The 23,628-nt window shown below is 49.6% G+C and overlaps 2 protein-coding genes across 3 annotated transcripts in view; one reads left to right on the forward strand and one right to left on the reverse strand.

Moving 5' to 3' along the window:
* Positions 1 to 11,541, forward strand: part of ltk (leukocyte receptor tyrosine kinase) — an 85,895-nt gene extending 74,354 nt beyond the window's left edge. Inside the window, exons 20-29 of the mRNA XM_030116845.1 lie at positions 2,760 to 2,946; positions 3,028 to 3,118; positions 3,525 to 3,589; positions 5,020 to 5,149; positions 5,229 to 5,326; positions 5,914 to 6,006; positions 6,078 to 6,179; positions 7,841 to 7,975; positions 8,150 to 8,240; positions 8,376 to 11,541. Of these exons, the coding sequence (XP_029972705.1) occupies positions 2,760 to 2,946; positions 3,028 to 3,118; positions 3,525 to 3,589; positions 5,020 to 5,149; positions 5,229 to 5,326; positions 5,914 to 6,006; positions 6,078 to 6,179; positions 7,841 to 7,975; positions 8,150 to 8,240; positions 8,376 to 9,326 (1,943 nt within the window). The 3' untranslated portion in view covers positions 9,327 to 11,541. The remainder of the gene's footprint in view (positions 1 to 2,759; positions 2,947 to 3,027; positions 3,119 to 3,524; positions 3,590 to 5,019; positions 5,150 to 5,228; positions 5,327 to 5,913; positions 6,007 to 6,077; positions 6,180 to 7,840; positions 7,976 to 8,149; positions 8,241 to 8,375) is intronic.
* A 90-nt stretch (positions 11,542 to 11,631) lies between these two features.
* On the reverse strand, positions 11,632 to 22,986 carry itpka (inositol-trisphosphate 3-kinase A). Of its 2 annotated transcripts, none has more exons than XM_030116887.1 (7): positions 22,290 to 22,986; positions 17,807 to 17,903; positions 17,485 to 17,698; positions 13,546 to 13,750; positions 13,272 to 13,373; positions 13,000 to 13,071; positions 11,632 to 12,902 (listed from the first exon to the last, which is right to left on the reverse strand). In XM_030116887.1, the coding sequence occupies exons 1-7, from the start codon at positions 22,701 to 22,703 to the stop codon at positions 12,663 to 12,665; spliced, it is 1,344 nt and encodes a 447-aa protein (XP_029972747.1). In that variant the 5' UTR covers positions 22,704 to 22,986; the 3' UTR covers positions 11,632 to 12,662. The 2 variants fall into 2 exon arrangements, with proteins under 2 accessions (XP_029972747.1, XP_029972745.1); XM_030116885.1 differs by having other exon boundaries at positions 17,807 to 17,906.
* Between the last annotated feature and the right edge of the window lie 642 nt (positions 22,987 to 23,628).

A 23,628-nucleotide genomic window follows, 5' to 3' on the forward strand; every position in this document is an offset into this window, starting at 1 on the left:
CGAAGGAGTGAAAACCATCTGGTTAACTCCTCCAATGATTAACTGCTTCATACTGATTGTGAAATTTATACTTATTGACGTTCTTGCACCAAATTTTAACCAGATACAAAAAAAAAACCCCTGAATGTCTGTTCCCCATGTGTGAGTTTAGAGTTTGATCCAGCTTATTGAATGTTTCCCGGGTTTCTGCCGCCTCCTGCCAGCCGGTATGAACTCATTCTGAAATGTCTCTTGTGATCGGTATATCCTGAATGTTGATATCATGACGACGGTGTATTTACGGGACACATCCAGAGGTTGGACGAGGACGGGGTTGAATCTCTGGGAGGACTTCATCCACCGTCATTAGACACTGTGATGTGCTGTAAAATGCTTCACTTTTTCTGCATCAATGGGAATATTTAGGGAATTAATCGCTAATTGTTTTGTGTAGCTGTCATTGTGTGTGACGCTGAAAGCAGGACGGTCACAGAGGGACAGGAGGCTTCATTCCCTCTGATTCCTGTTAACAGGTTGCAGAAGTTGCTGAACATGCGGACTTATATCTTAAACCTTGCTTTGCTAACTGCAGCCGTGAGACAGGAACAGGACGTGTGTGTTAAAAACAGGGGTGCAGGTTTTAGTCTGTTATCGTTTGCAGTGTTTTAGGACAGTGAGGGATGATACACCCAGTAACTCTTTCTTTTTGGCACCTTTGTCAGCTTTTATGACATCTGGAGGAGGAAATCCTGACACTTGTGGTTGAGTTGAAGATGTTTGGGTACCGCAGGTTCTCTCTCCCTCTCTCTCTGATCCTCTCTCTCTCTCGCTCGTCCTTTCTTTAACCTCGCCGCCGCTCGGCTCCGTCTTTCCCACAGTCAGTTGTGATGAATCTACACTTCGTTTCAGGGCCTCTGGAGGAGTCCGTGCCTCTAGCTGAGTTCTCTGGACTCGAACACAAAAGAACCAGGCATGAAACGAGCATCTCGAGTCTCTGACAGATGGAATAGGAACAGTGAATGGTTTCAGGGATGCTGATGTGAACCAGAGCTTCCTGAAGCCGGGGCTTGTTTTTGAGCTTCTCCTCAGCCTGATGAGGATGGCCTCCTCATGTGAGTCAGGCGTGTCGGAGCAGGGAGCCGGGTTCCCAGGACCAAGACTGAGACCAGCTGACAGCAGAAAGGGCGAGACGCACCTTTACCTTCAGTGAGGTCTGAGCAACATGTTCATTTTCCATCCAATAACAGAACGAGCAGAGCAGAGTTATGGAGCTGGCATTCTGGGAGCTCAGAGGAAGATTCCTAATAGGCCTGGTCTGATTCATCCACTCACTCCTCATTTAGCTGTTGAGTCAGGGAGGAATTCTTCGACTCCCACTTCATTTCGTCCTGATATCTCTCTGAAACTGTCAGCCCGAAACAAAAGAAATGTCATGAGGGTCTCATTCAGAGTGGCGGAGTCAGTGGAGACCCAGATGAGCGGATATCAGGAGGACCGAAACTCAGCGTGCCACTTTAATCACACCTGATTGTTTTGGGATTAGAATAATAATGTTTTAGAAAAGGAAATGTTCAGCGGCCCGAGACAAATAAATGAAAACCAGAATACGTGAGAGTAAATGAGATGTGCAGACGAGGGTTCAGGCTGTGGGCATTATGACGGAGGGTGTGTTTGCTGTTTGCAGCTTATTGAGTCTGTCAAGCAGAAGGACTTATTTATCAGATGCAGTGACAGTGATGCTGATTCAGAACAGGAGAGAACAGACACCAGTACCAGCGTTAATAAAGACAGATTCTCATTTAGGAAGAGAAGACGGACTCGGAATTTCCATATGAGCAACAATGACTTCTTCACTGGATCTGCAGATGTAGAAGAATCATCAGCTCAAAACGGCTTTTTCCAATCAAGAATGAACATTTCACTGTCTGTGCTTTGAACAAATGTGTAATGTTCTATTGGTGAGGACCACACTGAGAACAGAAAGACTTTTTCTAGAGACTGGTGAGGTTTGAGTGATTGTCTTGTAAGGATCTGCACTGTGTGAAGTAAATAAATCAGTCACTAAACACACAGCGGGTGACGACAGTAACGCTTTATTTCCTTTTACGAAGTGTCAAGAAGGGCTGTGTTCATCAACACACACACACACACACACGCACTCACGCACACACACCTTTCAGGTTAACGGTGTCTCTTCACCTGAGCTCTCCCCCATGCAGGGAGGTAGTCTGTTCCCTGGGCGCCCCATCTCCTGCACCCCCGTCCTGCTCCTCTTCCTCCTCTTCCTCCACCTCCTTCCTCCCTCTCCTCCTCCTCCTCCACACCCTCACCCCATCCCCCTCCCTCCCCACTCCCCCCCCTCCCCGAGTCCCTAGCATCTGCACCGGGCGATGGCTCGACGGCTCCTCTTACCTGCACGCAACGCCCCCCCTCCCCGGCAGACTACCCACCTGCATCGGGGACTCGGCCTGCCTCCATGCTCCGTGGCGGGTGAGTCCGGACTCCCTGGGACAGAGAGGCGAGGAGCAGCAAGCGAGAGGCCCCCCCCCACAGAGACGGGCTGAGGTCCTGGACAGACAGAGCTCCGGACCGGAGCTCTCTGCTCTGCTGCTGGCGGCGTGGGGATGTGGGGATCCCTCCTCGTGCTGCTGCTCCTCCGCCCAGCACACCGTCAGGGAGTTCCTCCGCCTCTCACGTGCCGGTCTGGGGTTCCTGGCTACAGTTTGGACTCTTCCTTCATGGAGGACGTGTAGAAACGCCTGTCCTGTGCTGGTCCGCAGTGTGGTACCGCAGGAAGAACGAGCTGCACGCCGTCCGGGGCCGCCTGCAGAGCCCGGAGTACAAGCTGAGCAAGATCCGCTCCTCCACCATCATGACGGACTACAACCCAAACTACTGCTTCGCCGGCAAGGCGGCGTCGCTCAGCGAGCTGAAGGAGGTGCCGCGCAGGAACATCACGCTCCTCAGGTAACGAGGCGAGCGTGGAGAACACGCAGTCCCCGCGCCGTCCCGCTCACCGGGCTCTGCTCTCGCCCCGCTTGCTTCCAGGGCGCTCGGCCACGGCGCGTTCGGCGAAGTGTACGAAGGACAGGTCCTGGGGATGAGCGGCGACGGCGGCCCGATGCAGGTGGCCATAAAGGTCAGGTCACACCTGCTGAGGCTCGTTCCGACACATTGCGCTGTAATGTTGGGTGACGGCGCCTCGGCAGGAGCTGCTTTATTAATACAAACCGCCGCACAGCTTCCCACAGAGAGCAGCTTATATCCTGAACATGTAAAGGTCACAGGAATGGAGGAATCTGTTTATTTAAAGTTGCAGTTGCTTTCCATTCTTTCTTTTTATAAATAAAAAAAAGCATACTACTCAAAGATAAAGTGACATGGCTGCATGAGAGAAGTAAAAGGCCCGACGCTCTGCGTTCTGTTTAAAAGCTTTTCGGCGTAACAAAGGAGGAGCTGAGTGAGCTTTCTCTGCCGCTCAATGCTCTGCTGATTAGCTTCAATAATGCATTTCCTCCTAACTTCTGATTCTTTCTGCTCTGCAGACTCTTCCAGAAATCTGCTCGGAACAAGATGAAATGGATTTCCTGATGGAGGCGCTGATTATGAGGTGCGGTGAGCCGCTGCTGGAGCTGTTCTCCGCTCTCTGTGCTCCGCGGCCGGGCTCTGCCAGTCTGGGGAGAAAAGTCACGTTTTGCTGCCGTCTCCTTCAAAGTGTTCAACTTATACAGAGAAACCCGGCGCCCTTTAGTCCAGAGGGGTCCGGCACCCCCTGCAATGCGTGCTGGGACTTTTCCCGCGGTGTCAGAGCGATGTCCTTTCAGCTCGGACTCCATGCGGTGAAATGAAAACCAGGGTCAGGACTGGATGACCTGTGGGAGATGGAGCGCCGGCGTCCTAATGAGCAGGCTGAGAAACAAACACGTCTGGAGGGTCGCTGGGTTGATCACAGGACAAATATTCCGCTCGTGATTCTCCTTCCTTCACGGTGATTTTCTCTGATTAAGACGTTGATGAAAGACAAGTTTCTAATTTAAATAAAGGCTTTTGTCTGGTCGCCTCTCCGAACGCGTGAGAGCCCAGATCAAACACTCCAGAGACGTCAGCGCAGAAACGGAAAATACGATTCACAATGAGAGCAGCTTTGGTTAATCAGGCTTTTTCTCACACGAGACAGTTTGTTAACACGTCCCATCCTTTGAAGGAACAACAGCAACAACATGCGACGTTCCTCACACACACACACACACACACACACACACACACACACACCCAGTGGGAAATCATCGGCTTGTCTGGTCTGTCTGTGGAAAGTCTCAGCAGTGTGAGCGGCGGCCGGGGTGAAGGAAGGAGGAGAGTCAGTGACTGTCGAGCAGCTCGCCGTGGAGGAAGAGGATATTTTTAAAGGAGAATCAAACCCAGATTTCTCCCCCAGACGGCATTACTGCGGTCTGACTCGTCCCTGAACCGTGAAATCAGATAATATCAACCAGCCGCCCGTCCCATCAGGCCCATTCTAAGGCCATGCTAATTCAAACACAGTGGATTTTAAGCTTTTATTTAATGCATTTTAAGATTAAAAAAAAAAAAAAATCTAAAACACACCTGCCCATGGAAGAAACCTCACTCAGTTAGCGTTAATTTAATAACAATCATTTGATTTATTACAAGTTGTCCCTGTAGCCGTGAGGCTGGAGCCTTGTCACGGTGTAGTGGTTTGCAGTCCTGCCTCGCAGTGAGTGAATCCCTGGTTTGAGCTCGGTTTCTGGATGAACTTTCCTTACTCTTGATGAGCAGCCTGATTCCTTCACGCAGTCCAAAACAAGAACAGATGATTTCACATCTGTTGGAGCATTATCTCCTCGACATTCCCGAGATTTACCGTTAAGAGGCTGAAGCTGTGTTTTCCCTCTCTCTCTCTCTGCATTTACTGTCTGATCACACCGGTTATTAGGGTGTTTATCCTCTTTGTAACGCCCTTTAATGGGACAAATAGACGCTAAGCCCAATCTTTACACTGTCTGTTGTTTGTCTGCACAGCAAGTTCAGCCATGAGAACATCGTGCGCTGCATCGGCGTGAGCCTCAACATCCTGCCACGTTTCATCCTGCTGGAGCTGATGACCGGAGGAGACATGAAGAGCTTCCTCAGACAGAACAGACCGCGAGCCGTACGTCTTTCTGTCGGGTTCAGTACCAGTGTGTGTGTGTGTGTGTTGCCCTCACTGAACCGAGCTGTGCTGCGTTCAGGGCCACAGCTCGTCGCTCTCCATGCGGGAGCTGCTGCGGATGGCCCGAGACATCGCCTGCGGCTGCCGCTACCTGGAGGAGAATCACTTCATCCACAGGTTTGGGAGTCATTACGGTGAAGAGCGGCTGGAGAGGAGGCGCGCTCCGAAGAGTGCTTCCTGCTGCACAAACACTTCAACAGCACTGTTTCCAGGACTGAAAAATAGATGTTCTCACACTTAAATCACTGTTCTAAAGCAGGAGATTCTTGCATTTCATCCACATTTGCGTAAATGAGCTTTTAAAGTTGATATGAAGGAAAACAAACACTTCCTGTTAAACAAAACAAATTCATGAACAGGTCTGAGCAAACAAGAGTTTAATATGAAATAAAAATATTCACGATGTGCAAAACAGACGCAAACCCTTTAGAATCCAAAGAATGGATAAAGATCAGATAATGAAATAGAAATCATGTGTTTTATCCTCTTAATTTGAACAACAGCAGCTGGAACAAAGCTGTTTGTGTTTTCGGGAGGAATGTAAATGAGTGTTGAGGTTAAATCAGATCAGGTTAATCACTGAAGTCACTAAAGAACAAAAACATTGTTTTCAGTCTACCAGTTTTCCATAATCACCCAGCTGCTGGAGAAAATGTCCACTTTTCCTGTAGAGATCCGCCTGAAGCTGAACTTCCTGTTTTCAGGGACATCGCTGCCAGGAACTGCCTGCTGACGTGTCCCGGTCCCGACAGAGTGGCCAAGATCGGGGACTTCGGCATGGCGAGGGACATCTACAGGTGAGCCTCCACAGGCCGGACCAGCAGGGCGGGAGCATAACGGTCTGAACGGCGCTGTCCTCCTTCCTCAGAGCCAGTTACTACAGGAAGGGCGGCCGCGCCATGCTGCCGGTCAAATGGATGCCGCCGGAGGCCTTCATGGAGGGAATCTTCACCTGCAAGACGGACACGTGGTATGAAAGAGATTGAGATCATGCTCGTTAAAGTTTATAGCTCCACTAACTGTCCCTGATCCGCCATTGATCCTTAGAAAGGCCGGAGTCTGGCTTCATGTCTCACTTTGACACGTTTTATTAAATGAGATGTTATTTCGAGGAGCTCCTGGTTCGTTGTTCTTCTTTCATGTGTTCATGCTGTTAACCACACACTTATTGAAATATTTCTTATGGCGGTGAGCCATCAACGCCAGATGTCCGCTTTACAAATGGAAAACAGGCTGGCACTGGAAGATGCCTCATATTCTTCAGCAGTGTTAAAAGAGACGGGCCGTCCTCAGTGTGTGAAGCAAACCGGAGCTCTCACACCCGTATTAATGGGCAGACGTACAGAGAGCTGCACATCTGAGGAGCAGCTTATCGAGAGAGCGAGTGCCGAGGGAAGCTGCTCCCATGACCCAGCCGCTCAGATATTCAGGAACCAACGGGGACGGAGCGGCACCGTTGGTTTATGTGTGGGCAGGATCTGGGTGTGCATGTCGTGTAATAGACGGCAGATCTTTAAAACAGTGTTGGAAACACACGCGGAGTCGACCGCGGCTCAACCGCAGAGTCATGCAAGAGGAGGCGGGTTGCTCATTCAGTCGAAGCGTTGTTTAGAGAGGAATGGGTTTTCAGCTCTGATCCCTCCCGACTGATGGGAAAAACAAGTGCGGCTTGAGGCTTCCAGTCGAGTCAGTGCGACTCGGCACCAGTGAACGGCCGTGGGAACGCCGGGCCGCTCTAATGAGCGGCTGGGCTCTTCACGCCAGTGAAAACATGTTCCACTCTGATTTTAGATCGAATCACAAATAACAGCTTGTGTTTCTTCATCTCTGTGATTTAAGGCATGAACGCTTAAAAATGGTCCTCTGACTACCAGAAGTACTCACATTACTACAAAATCCACTCCATGTTTAAAAACGGAAACATAATCTAATCTAAAGAGTACACACAGTCAATAATCTTATGGAGAAGTTCCTTTTTACGTGTAAAAGAAATCTCAAAGAGCAGACTACTTCTCCAGATCCACATGTAATAAAAGATTCTACTTTTTTACTTAAAAAAGGGGAAAATGGACAGAATCTGAACTGTACTGAACCCGATTACTTTTTAAATTAGCATTTTGTTTCAACCATTAATGTAGTAATGACCAGTAATGTGAGAATGTTGGTCTTTTTCAATGTAATGAGGCTAATAACAAAACAATAGTTCAACACAATGCTGTCATACATCATTTCATGATTGAAATAGCATTTTAAAATGTAATAACTGCAGTAGTCTTTCTTGCAGATGTGCAGTTTGCTTATGAAAAATAAAAATAGTGTGAGACAGTTGTCATTATAGCTGAAATGAGGGGAACATATGATGCAGCACTTGAATAATCTTAACGAATATTTGACTCTTTTATAACATTGCTGTATTTATTTGACTCAGAATGTCCAGATTTATCATGTTGCTGATTGTTTCTGTATCTTCAGATGATCGTTATGATCGGCTGGTTTGATCCTCTCATTAGATCTGTGAATCGTCAGTCTAACAGTAGCTTGGTGGTTTGGCGGGAGCTGGTCCTCAGCTGGTCCTCCAGCAGCCTGGAGAGCAGAGGAAGAGCAGGGGCTGATGTGTGTCGCCCTCTGCAGGTCGTTTGGGGTGCTGCTCTGGGAGATCCTCTCTCTGGGATACATGCCCTATCCCTGTAAAACCAACCAGGAGGTCCTGGAGTTCGTCACCAGCGGGGGACGGATGGACCCTCCGAAAAGCTGCCCGGGGCCAGTGTGAGTCCTTCTGTATTATATGAAGACGTGTAGAAGTGTGGATTAATTATCTGCCTAATCTTGGTTAGAATAGCACATGTTCATCAGCATAAATCTGGAGGTGATCGTGACTCCATGTGTTTAAAACGTAAATGATTTGATGTTTTAATGATGTGTGTGTGCTTCTCTCTGCAGCTATCGGATAATGACCCAGTGCTGGCAGCACTGCCCCGAACACCGGCCCAACTTCTCCACCATCCTGGAGAGAATCAACTACTGCACTCAGGTAGCTTCACCCACAGCTGTGTTCAGCAGAGAGAGCCGTGAGTCCAGGCTCTGCCTCTCGTCTCCAGACAGAGCTGTGCTCTGTGGAGGATATGAAGCATCAGTGTGTGAATGTCTGCCTTCCTGACCTCATTAGGACCCCGATGTGATCAACACCCCCCTCCCAGTGGAATACGGTCCCAGCAGCGAGGAGGATGGCGGCACGGTGATCCGCCCCACCGGCCCGTCCTCCACCGGCCTGGCTCCGGCCTCCCAGCTGGGCCCGGGTCCCCCCTGCCTGCCCCCGCAGCCCGCCAGGCCCCTGCTGCAGAGGACGCAGCCCGTCCACCAGCAGGTGGCGTCCTGCCGCGAGGCGCCGGAGCCGTCCTGGGCCGAGGCCGTCCCCGCCGCCGCCCGGCTCCACCCCGAGCCCCCTCAGCACCGGCCCTGCTCCAGGAACAGCTCCTCCTCGGGGAGCCAGAGGCTGAAGAACAAGACCAAGAACCTCTGGAACCCAACCTACGGCTCCTGGGTCTTGGAAAACTTCAAGGGGAAGAAGACCCTGGCCCACACCCAGTCCGTGCCGCTGTCCGGCCCTCAGACCTGCGACCCCGCGGCGGAGAAGCCCGAGGCCGGCTGCGACGGCGCCGGCGCCACCTACCTCAACCCCCCCGGCAGCAGCACCTCCTCAGCTCCGGCGGCTTCCTGTCAGGCTCAAGCTGCCCAGAGCGCGTCCTGCCAGAAGACGGCGGCGGGCGGCGGCACGAAGGCCGGAATCGACCTGGCAAAGCTCCAAAGCTTCCCGTGCGGCAACGTCAACTACGCCTACGACGAGCAGAGCTACGAGGCGGAGAGTCTGCCCCTGGTGGTCCCCAGAGCCCCGGAGGCCGCCTCCAGCTCCAGCTCCGCCCTGAGCCTGTCCTCGGGGACCGGCCTGGGCCTGGCGCTCGGCCTCAGCTCCGCGTCCTGCGTGCCCAAGCTGCTGCTGAAACGCCACGCCAGCTACGGACACGAGGACGTCCGGAGACACACCAAAGCGGACAAGCCCACGCGAGACCGCGACTCGGGCTTCTCCCTGTCCGAAGACCTCAGCGTGACCCCCATCTGACCCCGGGAATCCCCGAGGCTCCTCCCGAAATACGACTGGACACGCTGAAGAAAGAATTTCCTCCTCTCAGGCTTCATCAGATGGAATGAGCGGAGCGAGTCTGGTTGTCCCTTCAGAGGTAAAGAGGGACGAACCCGTCTCCTCTGGAATGTCCCCGAGTCCTTTATCTGCCACAAGAAGCACCGCCGTGACGACTCTGTCACGGTCCAACAGCCAGAAGGTCCAGTTACCGCAGCTCCTGGAATGCTGGAAAACACACACTCCCTCACACACACACACACACACAAACACACACACACTCCTTTGCACTGTGATGCACAGAGTCAGGACTGGACTCTGACCCCTGCCCTGAAGACGGCCGTCGGTGATGCCTGCTGTCGACACACTTCTCTTTTTTTAGGTTGCTTTTACGTTGTGAAGCTTCCGGATTCAGACGGAGGAACTCGGTAGCGTGGAGAGGAGCGTTCCGCTGCAGTGGAGGAGAGCAGAACCAGGTTCTACACGTTCTTTACAGCCTTCTTCGTGTTACTTTAATGTACTTTACAGTAGTTTTCCCAACAAAAAATGTGAAAACACACACTCTCAAGCTCCTGTAAGCATGAGTTTAGTTTAGTTTTTTTTGCTAGATTTGTAGCTAGAGGTTGATTGGTATTTAGCTTGGTCTTATCTATGAGCTTTAGTCTGAACAAAGAGTGCTGACAGTGGTTTTCAAACTGTGGGGCCGGCCGTGCCTTCGGGCCTTTTCCCTGCAAAATTATTAAAGCTTTTATTAAAACAGAGATTTTTTGAGAGTGTAACTTCAAAAGTCAATTAAATTCTAGAACAATCTGTAGCTTGTATGTAACGATATTGCCAAAAGTATTTGCTGTCTGTCTTCACACGCGTGTGACATCCTATTCCACCAACCACAAGAACGAGACCAACACTGTTCCTCTCGAACCTTTGAACTGCTGCCTCAGTACTTTCGACATATGATGCGTCTGTATATGAAGATAAAGGCATTTAAGACCAGCAGGGCTGTGATTTTTTTTTATCAACATCCATAAATGATCACAGCTGATGAGTGAAAAACATCAAGACGTCCAACATTTAACAAAAAATGCCACGGACGTGAGAGTCGGGGTGCGAGGCTCTCGTTCTCCCCACTTTGAAAACCACTGCTCTGCATGAAGCCAGATGTTGATATTATGGGGAACTTTGTAGATTTTGACTGATTTTATTTGGATGTAGTCCCTCCGGTCCTGATGTTTCTGGCCTGCAGCCAGCCTGAGTCCTGTTTCAGTGTGTGCTGATGACTGAGCCGCTGGAAAGAGATATATTAGCTATTTTTATACTGACCTCCTCACACTGGACTAACCCATTGCATCTGTAGTGGTTTTGTTTTTATCCTTTTTTTACATTTGTGTTCATTATTGATGTTGGTGAATGTGTGCTCCTAGTCGATCACTGCCATGATAAACTGCCGCTCTGGTAGTTCCTACGTTTACTCAGCAGGGGGCGCTCTCCAGCCCTCCCTGCTGCAGCTGTGAGATGACACTGCCCAACCGAATCTAGTTCTTGATGTGTCCCACAAACCAAAACAGGTTAAGCTATAACCCTTTTAGCCTCACTCTAATTTTTCTTTTTTTAATGAGGTTATGTTTTTAAGTAACGAACAAAATTATACAGGTAAATTGGTTTTATTTGCTAATTATTCATGTGTTATTGACTTAAATAAATAGTTTTACTATTCTTAATACTAACTTTCATCAGTGATAAAGAATTAGTTTGAATTCAATGTGCAAATTTACCAAAACGTCATATTTTTACGGGACAAAACGTTAACCGGTGTCATTAACTAGAGAGATTTGGTGAATGTCTTTTCATGTTGTACTTAAGTTTTTTCAGGTTATACTTATTTAATCAGTGTAGTAGTCGTAGCATTAACATGGTGAATGAGTAGTTCTTTAGACTTTGTGTTTTATGCGTTATGAAACGGTAGCTCAGTGTAGTTTTTTTTTTAAACATGTACCAAATGGGAAATGCTGATTAATTTTGAGTATTTTCACTGCAGTAGGACAGAATTCCTTTACATGTTATTCACTTTGTGTTTCTCCTGCTGTACTTTATTTCACACGGGAAAAGGTTCTGTAGTTTATATGTAGCTGAAGAATCCTCAGACTCTCTATGCAATATACAGCATTCCTCATTTCCATCTAACCCAACTGTGCCCCAAATAAATCCACATTTATTCATCTTGTCGTGTTATTTGACTGATGTACGAGAAGGAAAACACACCTGACGCCCTGTTTTTATTTTTCTTTACACCCTCATTTATTGAGATTGCAGAACACGGAGGATATTCCTGTAAAATGACCCAACAGAACAGAGTGCAGCGTCAGTATCCAGCAGGAGGGAAAAACTACCAGTTTGATGACAGGAGCGACGTCTGTCAGAGACGAAGAGATGATAAACAGAACACAGTGCTGAGGTCTGATCAATCCCCTCTAGTCTGAAATATCTTTAGGTATTTTCCGTAAATATTGTTACTGTAACACTTGATTTTTACACTAAACTGTCTCTGTTAGACTTAATATGAAGGTTTTATTGACTAATCAATAGTTTAACCTGCTTTATTCGTTGTTGTTAACTCTGCGAGGTCCACTCACCTAAATTATTTCTTTACACCACAAACATTTTCATTACAGCTCCTTCACCAGCAGACCGAAAAATAAAAACCAGAAAGCTTAAAGATGAAATGGTTGAGATCAGAATGAGGAGCTGCTGACCGTCATGCACTGACAGGAACTGCTCTCCCACTAACTCTACACTCATGCACACAGAACACACGTCGCCCCGCGGTAAATACTCATTTATGGTGACTTCCTGTCTGACAGTCACATTCCTGGTTTGTATCAGATCTTCTTTTATGATTCTAATTTGTCTTCACATTACATTCAGCCCTAAAGTCTGTTTTGATAAAATAAACACCAGTTTCCCCCTCTGGCCGCTCACTTTTAGTCACGGCCTCCTTTAAAAAGCACAGAGAGCAAAGCATGCTGGGAAACCGCCCCCCGACTGTGACGGAGGACTCCTTGAGAGTGAGGCTGAGCAGACGGCAGGAAGTGATTCTGTCCGGAGTGTGAGGCCGGTCTGTGTGAAGAGCTGGGATTCTGTGAGCGCGGAGACGTCCGGACTCCGGAGCTGAAATCCCTCCACTCTCACTTCTCCTCGCTTTCTGAGGAAGTAGAATTAGTGTCAGCGCCGTTGCTCAATCGGCCAGAAACCTGTGACGAAGTCTCTGTTTTTCCAGGATCCACGGTTTGGCGTTCTGTCAGTGTCGCTGCTAAAAACGAGTCAGTGAGTGTGTGTGTCTGCAGCTTCCCGGCCGGTTCCGCCGGCGCCGACGGCCTGCAGTGTGTGGATGAGGTTCTCCAGGCCCCACAGGTAGCCGTCCTCCCGGTTCCCCTCCGTCCACGGGACGTCGTGCCGCAGCGTCTGGCCCTCCGGCAGCGCCGTGGTCTTCCCGAAGTCGATCATCCAGACCTCCGCTCGGCCCGTGTGGTCGTGGATGAAGAGGAGGGAGCTGCCGATCACCTGACGGGCGGAGAAGACCGGAGAGGAGTGCTTGTGTGTGTGTGTGTGTGTGTGTGTGTGTGTCCTAATCTGAATGAAGCGGCGGATCAGCTGTTACCTCGTGTCTCTTGAAGAACTCGGACGTCTTCAGAGCTTTCTGGATCTCCGTTAATCTGCTCAAATAAGACGCCTGCGGTTCAAAGACAAACAGTAAATTTAACTTCGGTCCATAAACGACGCCGCTGCTTCGCGGCAGGATGCGCAGAGCGGAGTCACACACACACTGACTCGGAGGCCTGCTCCTTAAATAAAACACACATCAGTCTTGACACTGGCGTTGTCTCGGATCATGGAGGACGGAGAGTCTCCAGCAGCGAGGCTGAAGCGTACCGTGATGGTCCCGCTCCCGCCCACGAAGTCCGCGAACACCTGCATGACATCCTGCTTCGATCGGGTCTTCTTGAAGTCGGTTCGACACGTGCCGTCAGACTTCTGGAGAGAAGAGAGCAGCTGAGTGAGGAGACGAGGAGTGAACACAGCGATGCTTGTCCCAGCATGGTGACCGACAGGTCATGTTTTGGATTTGGATGCATTATCTGGTGCAGGGAGTGACTGAGCCTCCACAAGCAGGAAATACAAACAGATACATGGGCCCCGGCTGTACCTTGGTGCCCTCGATCCGGAAGCCCAGGGTGTGTGTGGAGCTCATGGTCTCCCTCCACTGCATGTAGCGGGGCTTGGTGACGGCGCGCTGGGAGTGCTCCTCGGGGGTGGGGCCCTCGCCGTCCACCTCCACCATCTTCCTGTACAGGTCCTCCCTGGGTCTGGGCCGCTCCCGGGCCCGGCCCAGCTCCACCTCCAGGTAGGTCCTGTGACGGCAGGGGGACAGGTCCAGGATCAGCTGCTGGAGCCGTCCCAGCATGTGTGCATGTGTGTGTGTGTGAGAGTGTGTGTGCTTTCAGGGCTTGTCTGGTCTTAGCGCCATTATTTATCAAGAGAAAAAGTACACAGGCATGGTTGTATACTTTCAAGGCTTGTCCTGGATCAACGCTGTCATCACACTGCTTTCCTTTAGAGTGCAGAGTTTGAACAGTCCACGTCTCGATCAGGACGCTTGGGAACAGCGTGCTGCATACGTGCAGCTCACACACACACACACACACTCTCACTGCAGCGGGGATTGAAGGCAGACTGTGCAGACAGAGGAGGATTTCGGTTTCAGTTTGCAGAGCTGCACTTCCTCTCTGCTGAAGAGGGAAGCGGAGAGGAGACTCCAGTGTGCAGTGCTCAGCACTGTAAAGCCTGAGAGTGTGTGTGTGTGTGTGTGTGTGTGTGTGTGTGTGTGTGTGTGTGTGTGTGTGTGTGTGTGTGTGTGTGTGTGTGTGTTTGTGCAACTTAGCGGTTTTGCAGCTCTGTGGTTGAGAATGTTTTTGACAGAGGGGAGTCTCCAGGGACACCCTGTGTGTGTGTGTGTGTGTGTGTGTGTGTGTGTGTGTGTGTGTGTGTGTGTGTGTGTATGCAACTCAATCATGGTTACCAAACAAATACTGCATAGACAATATAAACTTTTTCTGTCACAAATAACTACAGATTTCTACATGTATGCACGGGTGTGTGTGTGTGTGTGTGTGTGTGTGTGTGTGTGTGTGTGTGTGTGTGTGTGTGTGTGCGTGCTTGTGAACATGTGACACTGACGTGCCCCCGCCCGCTGCTACAGGAAGCCACAGCCTGCAGTTACAACAGGTGTTCCCCTGAAGAGGAAAACTGTTTCAGACAGCGTGTCAGTCCTCACTCAGCAGTACACAAACACACACTAATCCACTCCACAAACACACAAACACACACTAAACCACTCCACAAACACACAAACACACACTAATCCACTCCACAAACACACAAACACACACTAATCCACTTCACAAACACAAACCAACATGAACACCCAACATACGAAAACACACGAACCCCCCTCCTTAGACACACACACCAACATGATCAAATATAGACAAAAAACACACAATCCACTTCACAAACACACACCAAATACAGAAAAACACAACAACATGATCATCAAATACACAAACACCCACCAGCATTGAAAAATTAAATAGTTCCATCACAAATGTTTCAAAAATCAATTTTAAAAAAAGCTATTTCCATGTGCTAATTATCAGTGTATTTTTCTTAAATGAATGATTCATTTCTAAATTCATTTATTACTTATTTTCTCTGAGATCTTTTCTTATTCGAAGTAACAATGCCGGCTCAAAGTTTGCCTCCAGTTTAGTAGTACTAACGAACTAACTGACTGACTGACTGACTGACAGACCCACTGACTAAATAACTGACTGACAAATTGACTAATTGACTGACTGAGTAACTGACCCACCGACCGACCAACCAACCGACGGACTGACTGACTGACTGACTGACTGACTGACTGACTGATGGCTGACTGACTGACTGACTGAATAACTGACCCACTGACAGACCGACCGACCAACCAACCAACCAACCAAACAACCAACCAACCAACGGACTGACTGACTGACTGACAGATTGATTAATTGACTAACTAACTAATTTACTAACCAACAAACCAACCAAGCAACTAACTAAGTAACTGACTGACTGATGACTGACTGACTAATTGACTGACTGACTAACGGACCCACTGACCGACCAACCGACCTACCAAGCGACCAACCAACCAACCAACCAACCAACCAACCAACCAACCAACTAACTAACTAACTAACTAACTAACTAACTAACTAACTGACTGTCAGCTTGACTAATTGACTGACTGACTAACTGACCCACTGACCGACCAACCAACCAACCAACAAACCAACCAACCAACGGACTCACTGACTGACTGACTGACTGACTGACGGACTGACTAATTGATTGGCTGACTAACTGACCCACTGACTGACCAACCAACCAACCAACCAACCAGACTGACTGACTGACTGACTGACTGACTGACTGACTGACTGACTGACTGACGGACTGACTAATTGATTGGCTGACTAACTGACCCACTGACTGACCAACCAACCAACCAACCAACCAGACTGACTGACTGACTGACTGACTGACTGACTGACTGACTGACTGACTGACTGACTAATTGATTGACTGACTAACTGACCCACTGACTGACCAACCAACCAACCAACCGACCAACCAACCAGACTGACTGACTGACTGACTGACTAACTGATCCACTGACCGACCGACCGACCAACCAACCAACCAACCAACCAAACAACCAACCAACGGACTGACTGACTGACTGACAGATTGATTAATTGACTAACTAATTTACTAACCAACAAACCAACCAAGCAACTAACTAACTAACTGACTGACTGATGACTGACTGACTGTCTGACTGACTAACTGACCCGCTGACCGACCGACCGACCAACTGACCAACCGACCTACCAACCGACCGACCGACCAACTGACCGACCGACCGACCGACCGACCGACCGACCGACCAACTAACTAACTAACTAACTAACTAACTAACTAACTAACTGTCAGATTGACTAATTGACTGACCGACCAACCAACCAACAAAACAACCAACCAACGGACTGACTGACTGACTGATTGACTGACAGATGAATTGACCAACTAACTAATTAACTAACCAACAAACCAACCAAGCAACTAACTAAATGACTGACTGACTGACTGACTGACTGACTGACTGACGGACTGACGAACTGACTAATTGATTGACTAACTAACTGACCCACTGACTGACCAACCAACCAACCAACCAACCAGACTGACTGACTGACTAACTAACTGACTGACTGACTGACCAACTGACCGATTGACTGACTAACTAACTAAATGACTAACAGACTGATTGACCGACTAACGGAATGAATGATTGACTAAACAACTGACTGACTACCCAACAGAATGACAGACTGACTGACTGATTTAGTAACTAACCAACTAACTGACTGACTGACTGACTGACTGACTGACTGACTTACTAAAACAAAAAAGTAAACAGTTATTGCATGTTTTTTTGCTTGTTCTTCAAGCCTTTTTACATTCACATAATAATTTATTTCCACATTTCTATGTTCAAGTATTTGCTTATCTTTTCATTTTGTCCAGACTTCATTACTGTCACATCTGCTCATTTACTCTTTTCATGATATTCATGTGTTTTACATTAAACCAGGTTATTCATTTTCAGGTCGTGTGTCGTTCTTACTGGTTCAACTGTTGAATACAACATTTTTTGAACAATAACTTTGAAATCATAAATCTGGAGTTTGCTGATTGTTAATTTACAACTCAAGTTAAAAAATTTAGGTTCACTCAATCAGTTTTTCTTTTCCAGAACAGATGATCAACAGATCAGCTTCTCGTCTTCACAGAGAGAGGACAGAGAACTGAGAATCCAGTAGATCCAGTAGATCTGTTAACCAGGGACTAGATCAGCGTCAGCTGGCTTTAAGAGGCACTAAGGAAGGAACAATACAAAACTATCTCAAATATGCATCTTAAAATTCAGCGTTGTCTTTTTATTAGTGGTAGAAACAACCTCACTGAACCCGTCGCTCACCTCACTCCCATCTTGCAGTCCATGACGTTGGGGAGGTCAAAGTTCGCCAGCAGGTCGGTCATGTGCAGGAAGGACTCTCCGTCCTTCTCCACCACGCCGTGATACTCCGGCACGAAGGAGAGCAGCACGTCCTGCTTCAGCTTCTCAAAGCACTGCATCTCGAACTCCGAGAACTTCTTCAGGATGGTGCCCTCGTCCGCGGCCTTGAAGTTCCCTGAGAGGAAGAGAGGAGGAAGAGGAAGAGGAAGAGGAAGAGGAAGAGGACAGTGGTCATTTCACTGTCGGCCTGCGGCTTCGTGTGTGTGATCTGGAAACACGGCACCTTTATGTCCAGCCAGCTGAACCCAGTTCAGCTTCCTCCTCTGGGTTGCGCTGAAGGGCCAGTGGACGATGGTCTTCAGCTTCCACCACGGCTTGATCTGCTGGAGACGCCAAGGAGACAGGACGGCCTCGTCAACGACCTGACAGCAACAGGAAGAGCAGCGGGCCGGACGCCGTCCCGTCTTTATCACAGGAGCCGTGAGTCTGCTGCCAGACCGCCGGCTTCTGGGCCGATGTAGGTCAGGGAGACGTCTGAGGAAACTCATGTCTCCGCTCAACATCTCTGATCAGCACTCCTGCAGCCGTGCGGTGGCGGCTCTGACAAACCCTGATTCACACATCTGATTTACCGCTCACAGCGTGAGTGGACGGAGTACAGAGACTGAAGCACGCCGTGGCAGAACTGAGAGGCGATCTCGGTTTCGGGGCAGTGACGGGCGCTGGCGTCGCACGAAGGTCTGACGCTGTGCAGCAAATCAGAGATGGACCAACGCAGAGATGTCTGGACCACGCATTACCTCTTCTTGGCATCGACGTTCGTTTTCAACTGTCTGTGTTCTCCAGTCCCACACACACACACACACACACACACACACACACACACACACACACACACACACACACAGATTGCATAAGACGCCGTAGTGTTTTCACACTTACTGGGAACTAACTGCCAGTTTTATTGTCAGAGAAGTGACTCAGCCTCGGTGGTTATCAAGTCCGTCTCCTGCTCTGATCTGTAGCTGCGGTGCTCTGGAGTCAGGTCCCACCTGGACGGGTGGGCCGTCCACCGGGACACACACTCTCATTCACACACAGCGGCAATGCAGAGTCACTGGTGACTCACAGATACATGCCTCTGGACAGCTGGAGGATAAAAACTCACACATGCACAGTGAGAACATGCAAACCCCACACAGACGGACTCAAACCGGGGATATGCTCAACGTGAGGCCGGCGGGCTAACCACTTCACCACCTCAGTCTCACACACACCTGAATGTTTCAAGCTTTAGTTGCTGTATTTTTTATTTTAGCTAATAAATTATGAAAATTAAAAATACACGAAATTCATTCAATTTTTTTTTCCCTTTTTTAAAAAAAAGAAAAAGAAAATCTGAAAGTCTGAGGCCTTTCATAATTATTTTAATGCCTGAAACATTCTAGTCATAAAGAATAAAACTTTCAAAAGGAAAAGCAGCAGGCTACTTGTTTTCAGAGCTCAGTGCTCGGCTGTGGTTGGACAGTTTTATTGTGTGTATTCTGAAAGAAACAGGAAACGAAACAGGGGCGCGCGTGCTCTGGGTGTGTGTGTGTGTGTGTGTGTGTGTGTGTGTGTGTGTGTGTGTGTGTGTGTTTCACGGTTCGCTGACAGCAGGACTCGGGGTGCTGGTGGAGCCTCATGCTGGATCAGACGTTCTGAGGTTTGGTGTCTGGCGCTGCTGGGCTGCTCTCGGGTCCAGAACAGACTGGAACCCTAAACCCGAGCCTGAACTCTGCGTCTGGACGTAAACGCTGCGTTTCTTCGCCCAGCACACACCTCCAGGCTCCCAGTCTGACTGGGAATCTGCGACGCGAGCGGCCCGGAGGACAGAAAGCAGAGCGGCTGGAGTCGCTGACAGCTGGAATGAAGCAGGCCGGGATGAGAGGAGTCGGCGCTGCTCTCTCTGATGCTCGCCTCACATATATCAGGACAACAGCTGAGCTGTATTCACAACTTCCTTCTTGAAATCCACACTAGTTATTTATATAATGAAGTATTTATTGTAGCCTCTGTTCTACAATAATATGTAGCTTTTGCACAATAACACAACTCTTGAAACAAACGTGTTCTCATCCATCTTATCCATGATTAATAATCTTAATGTGAACAATTTCTCTGCTTAATTTCTCCGACTGAACGTTCCCATGTGATGACAAAGTCTCATTTCCCTTTGGTTTCAGTTCCATCACAAATATTGTTTCATCTCTGGGCAGTGACAACTAATAATATCTAGATTTATGCGCCTAATAAGAATCCAATGTCATCCCCCTTTTTTTTTGAAGGGAACAAGTTTAATTGTTGACCGCATGTTTGCTCTTATTTGTTGGAAAAATTAAAAGTAAAAAGTTGCACATAAATCTAAGAGAGTACAAATAAACTCACATTATGAGATTCAGCTGTTAGTCCTCAGCCAGTATCACCGTGATGAGATTCAGGAGGCGTTTATACCAGAGTCCATCTCATATTCACTGTGTTTTAAAATCCAAGTGAAGAGCAGCTGAGCTCCCATCAGGGCTACATGAGACAGTCTCACATGGACTTCATCATTCACTGAACATGTTCACAGCTTTGAGGAGCTGAGCTGTTGAAAGATTTTCTGAGCTCTTTATATTAGTCTGCAAAGATTCACTGATTTAGGCTTATTAGGTAAATTAACCTTAAGATGGAACCTGATTCCATGATAATAAGAATGATTTTTGTGTTTACTTGTGCATCGGGGGATCATGGTCTGCCTCAGGTGTGTGAAGAGTGAGCAGCTTCCCTGCTGAGTGAGTTTCTCTAATAAATGCGAGCGTCGGCCGTCGTTATCGCTGTGTCAACCTGCGCATCAAAAACAGGAAACAGAAAACTTCTCCTGAATCCAGCAGAGCGGCTGAGTGTGGGACAGAGAGCCGCCGCCGCCGCCGCTCGCCACAACTCAACCAAACACACGCCGACTCTCACTCCTGCTGTCGCTCATGTTCAGGAGAATGTGTGTGTGTGTGTGTGTGTGTGTGTGTGTGTGTGTGTGTGTGTGTGTGTGTGTGTGTGTGTTACACAGCAGAAACATCACACCTCACACACCAGCGTCTCTGACTTCCTGAAGTGTGTGCTTTGTTAAATGTCAAAGGATGAGGCTAAAACTGGATAGTGACCACAAAGAAGCTTTATTACACAATACTGGCTGAGCCTGTGTGTGTGTGTGTGTGTGTGTGTGTGTGTGTGTGTGTGTGTGTGTGTGTGTGTGTGTGTGTGCGTGTGTGTGGGCAGAGAGCTGAGCGCTGTGTGGCTACAGACATGACCTGAGTGTTTCCATATGAAGTCCGGCAGCAGCGCCGGCCACACGGGGATTTCATGGGTGTGAGGGTGAAACGGCGAGCCTGGCTCCACGCCGTGAGCTTCAGCAAGGCTCTACGTCTCATAAACACAGCGGCCCGGCCAGCAATACGTACTGAGAGTGTTTAGCAGAAGGAGACAGCTACAGGCCTTGTATGGTGAAGCCAAAGTGACGCGGCGGGGCAATAAAACACACGCCGGTGGAAGGACGGGCTGAGTGCGACGGAAAGCAGACGGCGGCGTTTAACAGAGGCGAGCAGCTCAGCTTCCCCGTAAATCACATGGAGGCAGTGACCGAGGGCTGCAGAGCTCCGTCAGCCCTCGGCGAGTGTGTGCCGAAGGAGGGGCGCCGGGATCAGGAGGTCAACACGGGCCACAACACGCAAACAGACGCAGCTCTGTGAGCTGCAGGACGGCAGGACTGCAAATCTCACAGCAAACTCCCAGACTTTAAGTGTTTCACTGTTTAAACAGACTGAGGGAAACGAGTCCAGCAGCTCGTTCCTGATGAAACACTGCGAGGACCAACGCTACTCAGTTCCAGCAGCTGTTTTAAGCTTGCTCGGGGGAAATGGAGCGCTGGAGGTGAAGTGAAAGATGTTGATCGATAGCGTCATTTCTGAGGGAACAATCACATCAGGCTGCACCAGGCTGAGGCCGCATTCTGCAACAACACACAGATAACTCCTGCCTGCATCCCAATAATCACATTTCCCACAGTTATCAATGAGGAATGATTTGTGAGGCGACTAACGCTCCGCTGTCAGACAGGGTGTTTGTGGCCGCTGAAACAAACAGTGGAGCGGTGTTTCTGGCTGCGATGCTGCTGTCAGACGTCCCTCTGGTAGGAAGTAGTCTGCTGACTGCTGTTTACACGCTGCTGCTTCTCTGTTTGCTCCTTTCTAAACATCAGCGCTTCCACTGTGTGACAGCAGCTCTCAGCAGCTCCAGTTCTCTGTTTGCAGAAGGAAAAGCTCCGCTCTGCTGGTTTATTTTCTGTCCGGCTGCTGTCATGCAACATAACTCACACCATTCATCCTGTGAGAACAGTGAGTCAGGATGGCTTGATTGTCCTCTGGAGAAGGACCGTGGTAGAGAAATATGCATTTAACTGAAGAAAGTGTCCAAAACTACATATTTAAAGTTTAAGTTAAATTTAACCACTTCTATTTGTACTGGAAAAAAACAGGTTTTAATAACCTCATAATAAACACACAGAGAAATGATACAGTTGAAAACTGCTTGGTAAATAAATGTAAATTAAAAAACAAACAAACTTATAGGCCATAAATGAATAAATGAAAATGATGCTGCTCATCAGGCAGTTTCTGGTTTTGCTGAACTGTGGTGGGAACTGGATTCCTTCCAGCCCAGCCTGCAGAACCTAGTAAACCCTGTGAACTCACGTCTCCGGCGTCCAGCAGGTGCTCCAGGGTCACGAGGCCTTTGCTCCTGCTCTCGGTATCGCTCAGCAGGTCGTCCTCGGACTCCGCCACGGAGGAGCCGGTGGACGAGATGGACGAGTTGGACAGCTTCCGGCGCAGCGTGCCGTCCACGGCGTCCCCCCAGTCCTCCTGCTGCATCTCCCGGGACGAGCCGCCCCCCTCCGGGGTGATGGTGACCTGCGGCACCCGGGGCGCATCCATCGCCGCCGCCGCCGCTCCGGACGGCTGCGCGCGCTCAGCGGCCGAGTGCAGCAGCTCGAGCTCCTCGCAGGTCTGCTTCCCGGCGGCGCGGCGCTCGGGGCGGCATCCCTCGCCGAGCCCGGTCCCGGGGAGCCCCAGGTCCTTGGAGGTCCTCCTCCTGCACTCTTTGGGCATTGGGGAGAGGAGTGCGTCGTGAGGGCGCACGAGCGGAGGCGCGACGCGGCTTCAGCCTTCAAATCTGCTCATTTCACTCCACGGGGCTGCAGGGGGGGGGGCGCGGGGGGGTTCGGGTCCTCCGCCGGTCCTCCGCCGGGCCGCCCGGTGCTGCTGGTCCGAGCTCCGCCGTGTTAAACGGCCGCTTGCGCTCGTGCGCTCTGCGTGTGTTCGCCGAGGGGAACCCTCTGTGGCGGTGGCTCTGAGCGGTCTGCACGCGCGCGCCGGCGCACGGCGCTCATCATCTTCCGCATAGGCAGAGTTTTCTCTCTCTCGCTTCCTGCCTGAGGACTTGAAGCGGAGCCAGCCGAGCTCTCCACTTCACACCTTCTCCACGAGCGCGCGCGGCACACTCTACACGCACCGCAGGCGGGAGGCACCGGGCGGTCGGCACGCGCACCGGGGCGCGCAGCTCTCTTCAGGGGGTCGATAGATCACACGCACGAGCTCACGCACTCACAGTCTGACACCCTGAGTTCTGTTCGACAACACCTTGACCTCCAGTCATTTCCTGCAGACTCGCCCTGAGCACTGAAAGCTGAGCGGATCGGTTCCAGAACCACAACCCGTCCCGGAACGAGTCTTCACGATCCACCTCCATTTCCACGAGTCACACACTCCTGGTGTGTTTGAGTGAAGATCCTCAGAAACTCAACACCATCCTGACTGATCAGCTGAGGGGCTTCTCCTCCATCCTCTGCTGGCTGAGCGTCCTGAAGGGCTGGAGGAGTCCTGGACCCAGGGCTGGAGGAGTCCTGGACCCAGGGCTGGAGGAGTCCTGGACCCAGGGCTTTTACTTCATGAGGAGAGCTTGTTTAAGATCTAATAGCAGTTTTTTTTTTCATGTTGGTAACAAACTTTCAATTTGAAAACTCTGAAAAGTAGA

This window comes from Salarias fasciatus, chromosome 19, assembly GCF_902148845.1.
Source record: "Salarias fasciatus chromosome 19, fSalaFa1.1, whole genome shotgun sequence".
Classification (NCBI taxonomy): domain Eukaryota; kingdom Metazoa; phylum Chordata; class Actinopteri; order Blenniiformes; family Blenniidae; genus Salarias; species Salarias fasciatus.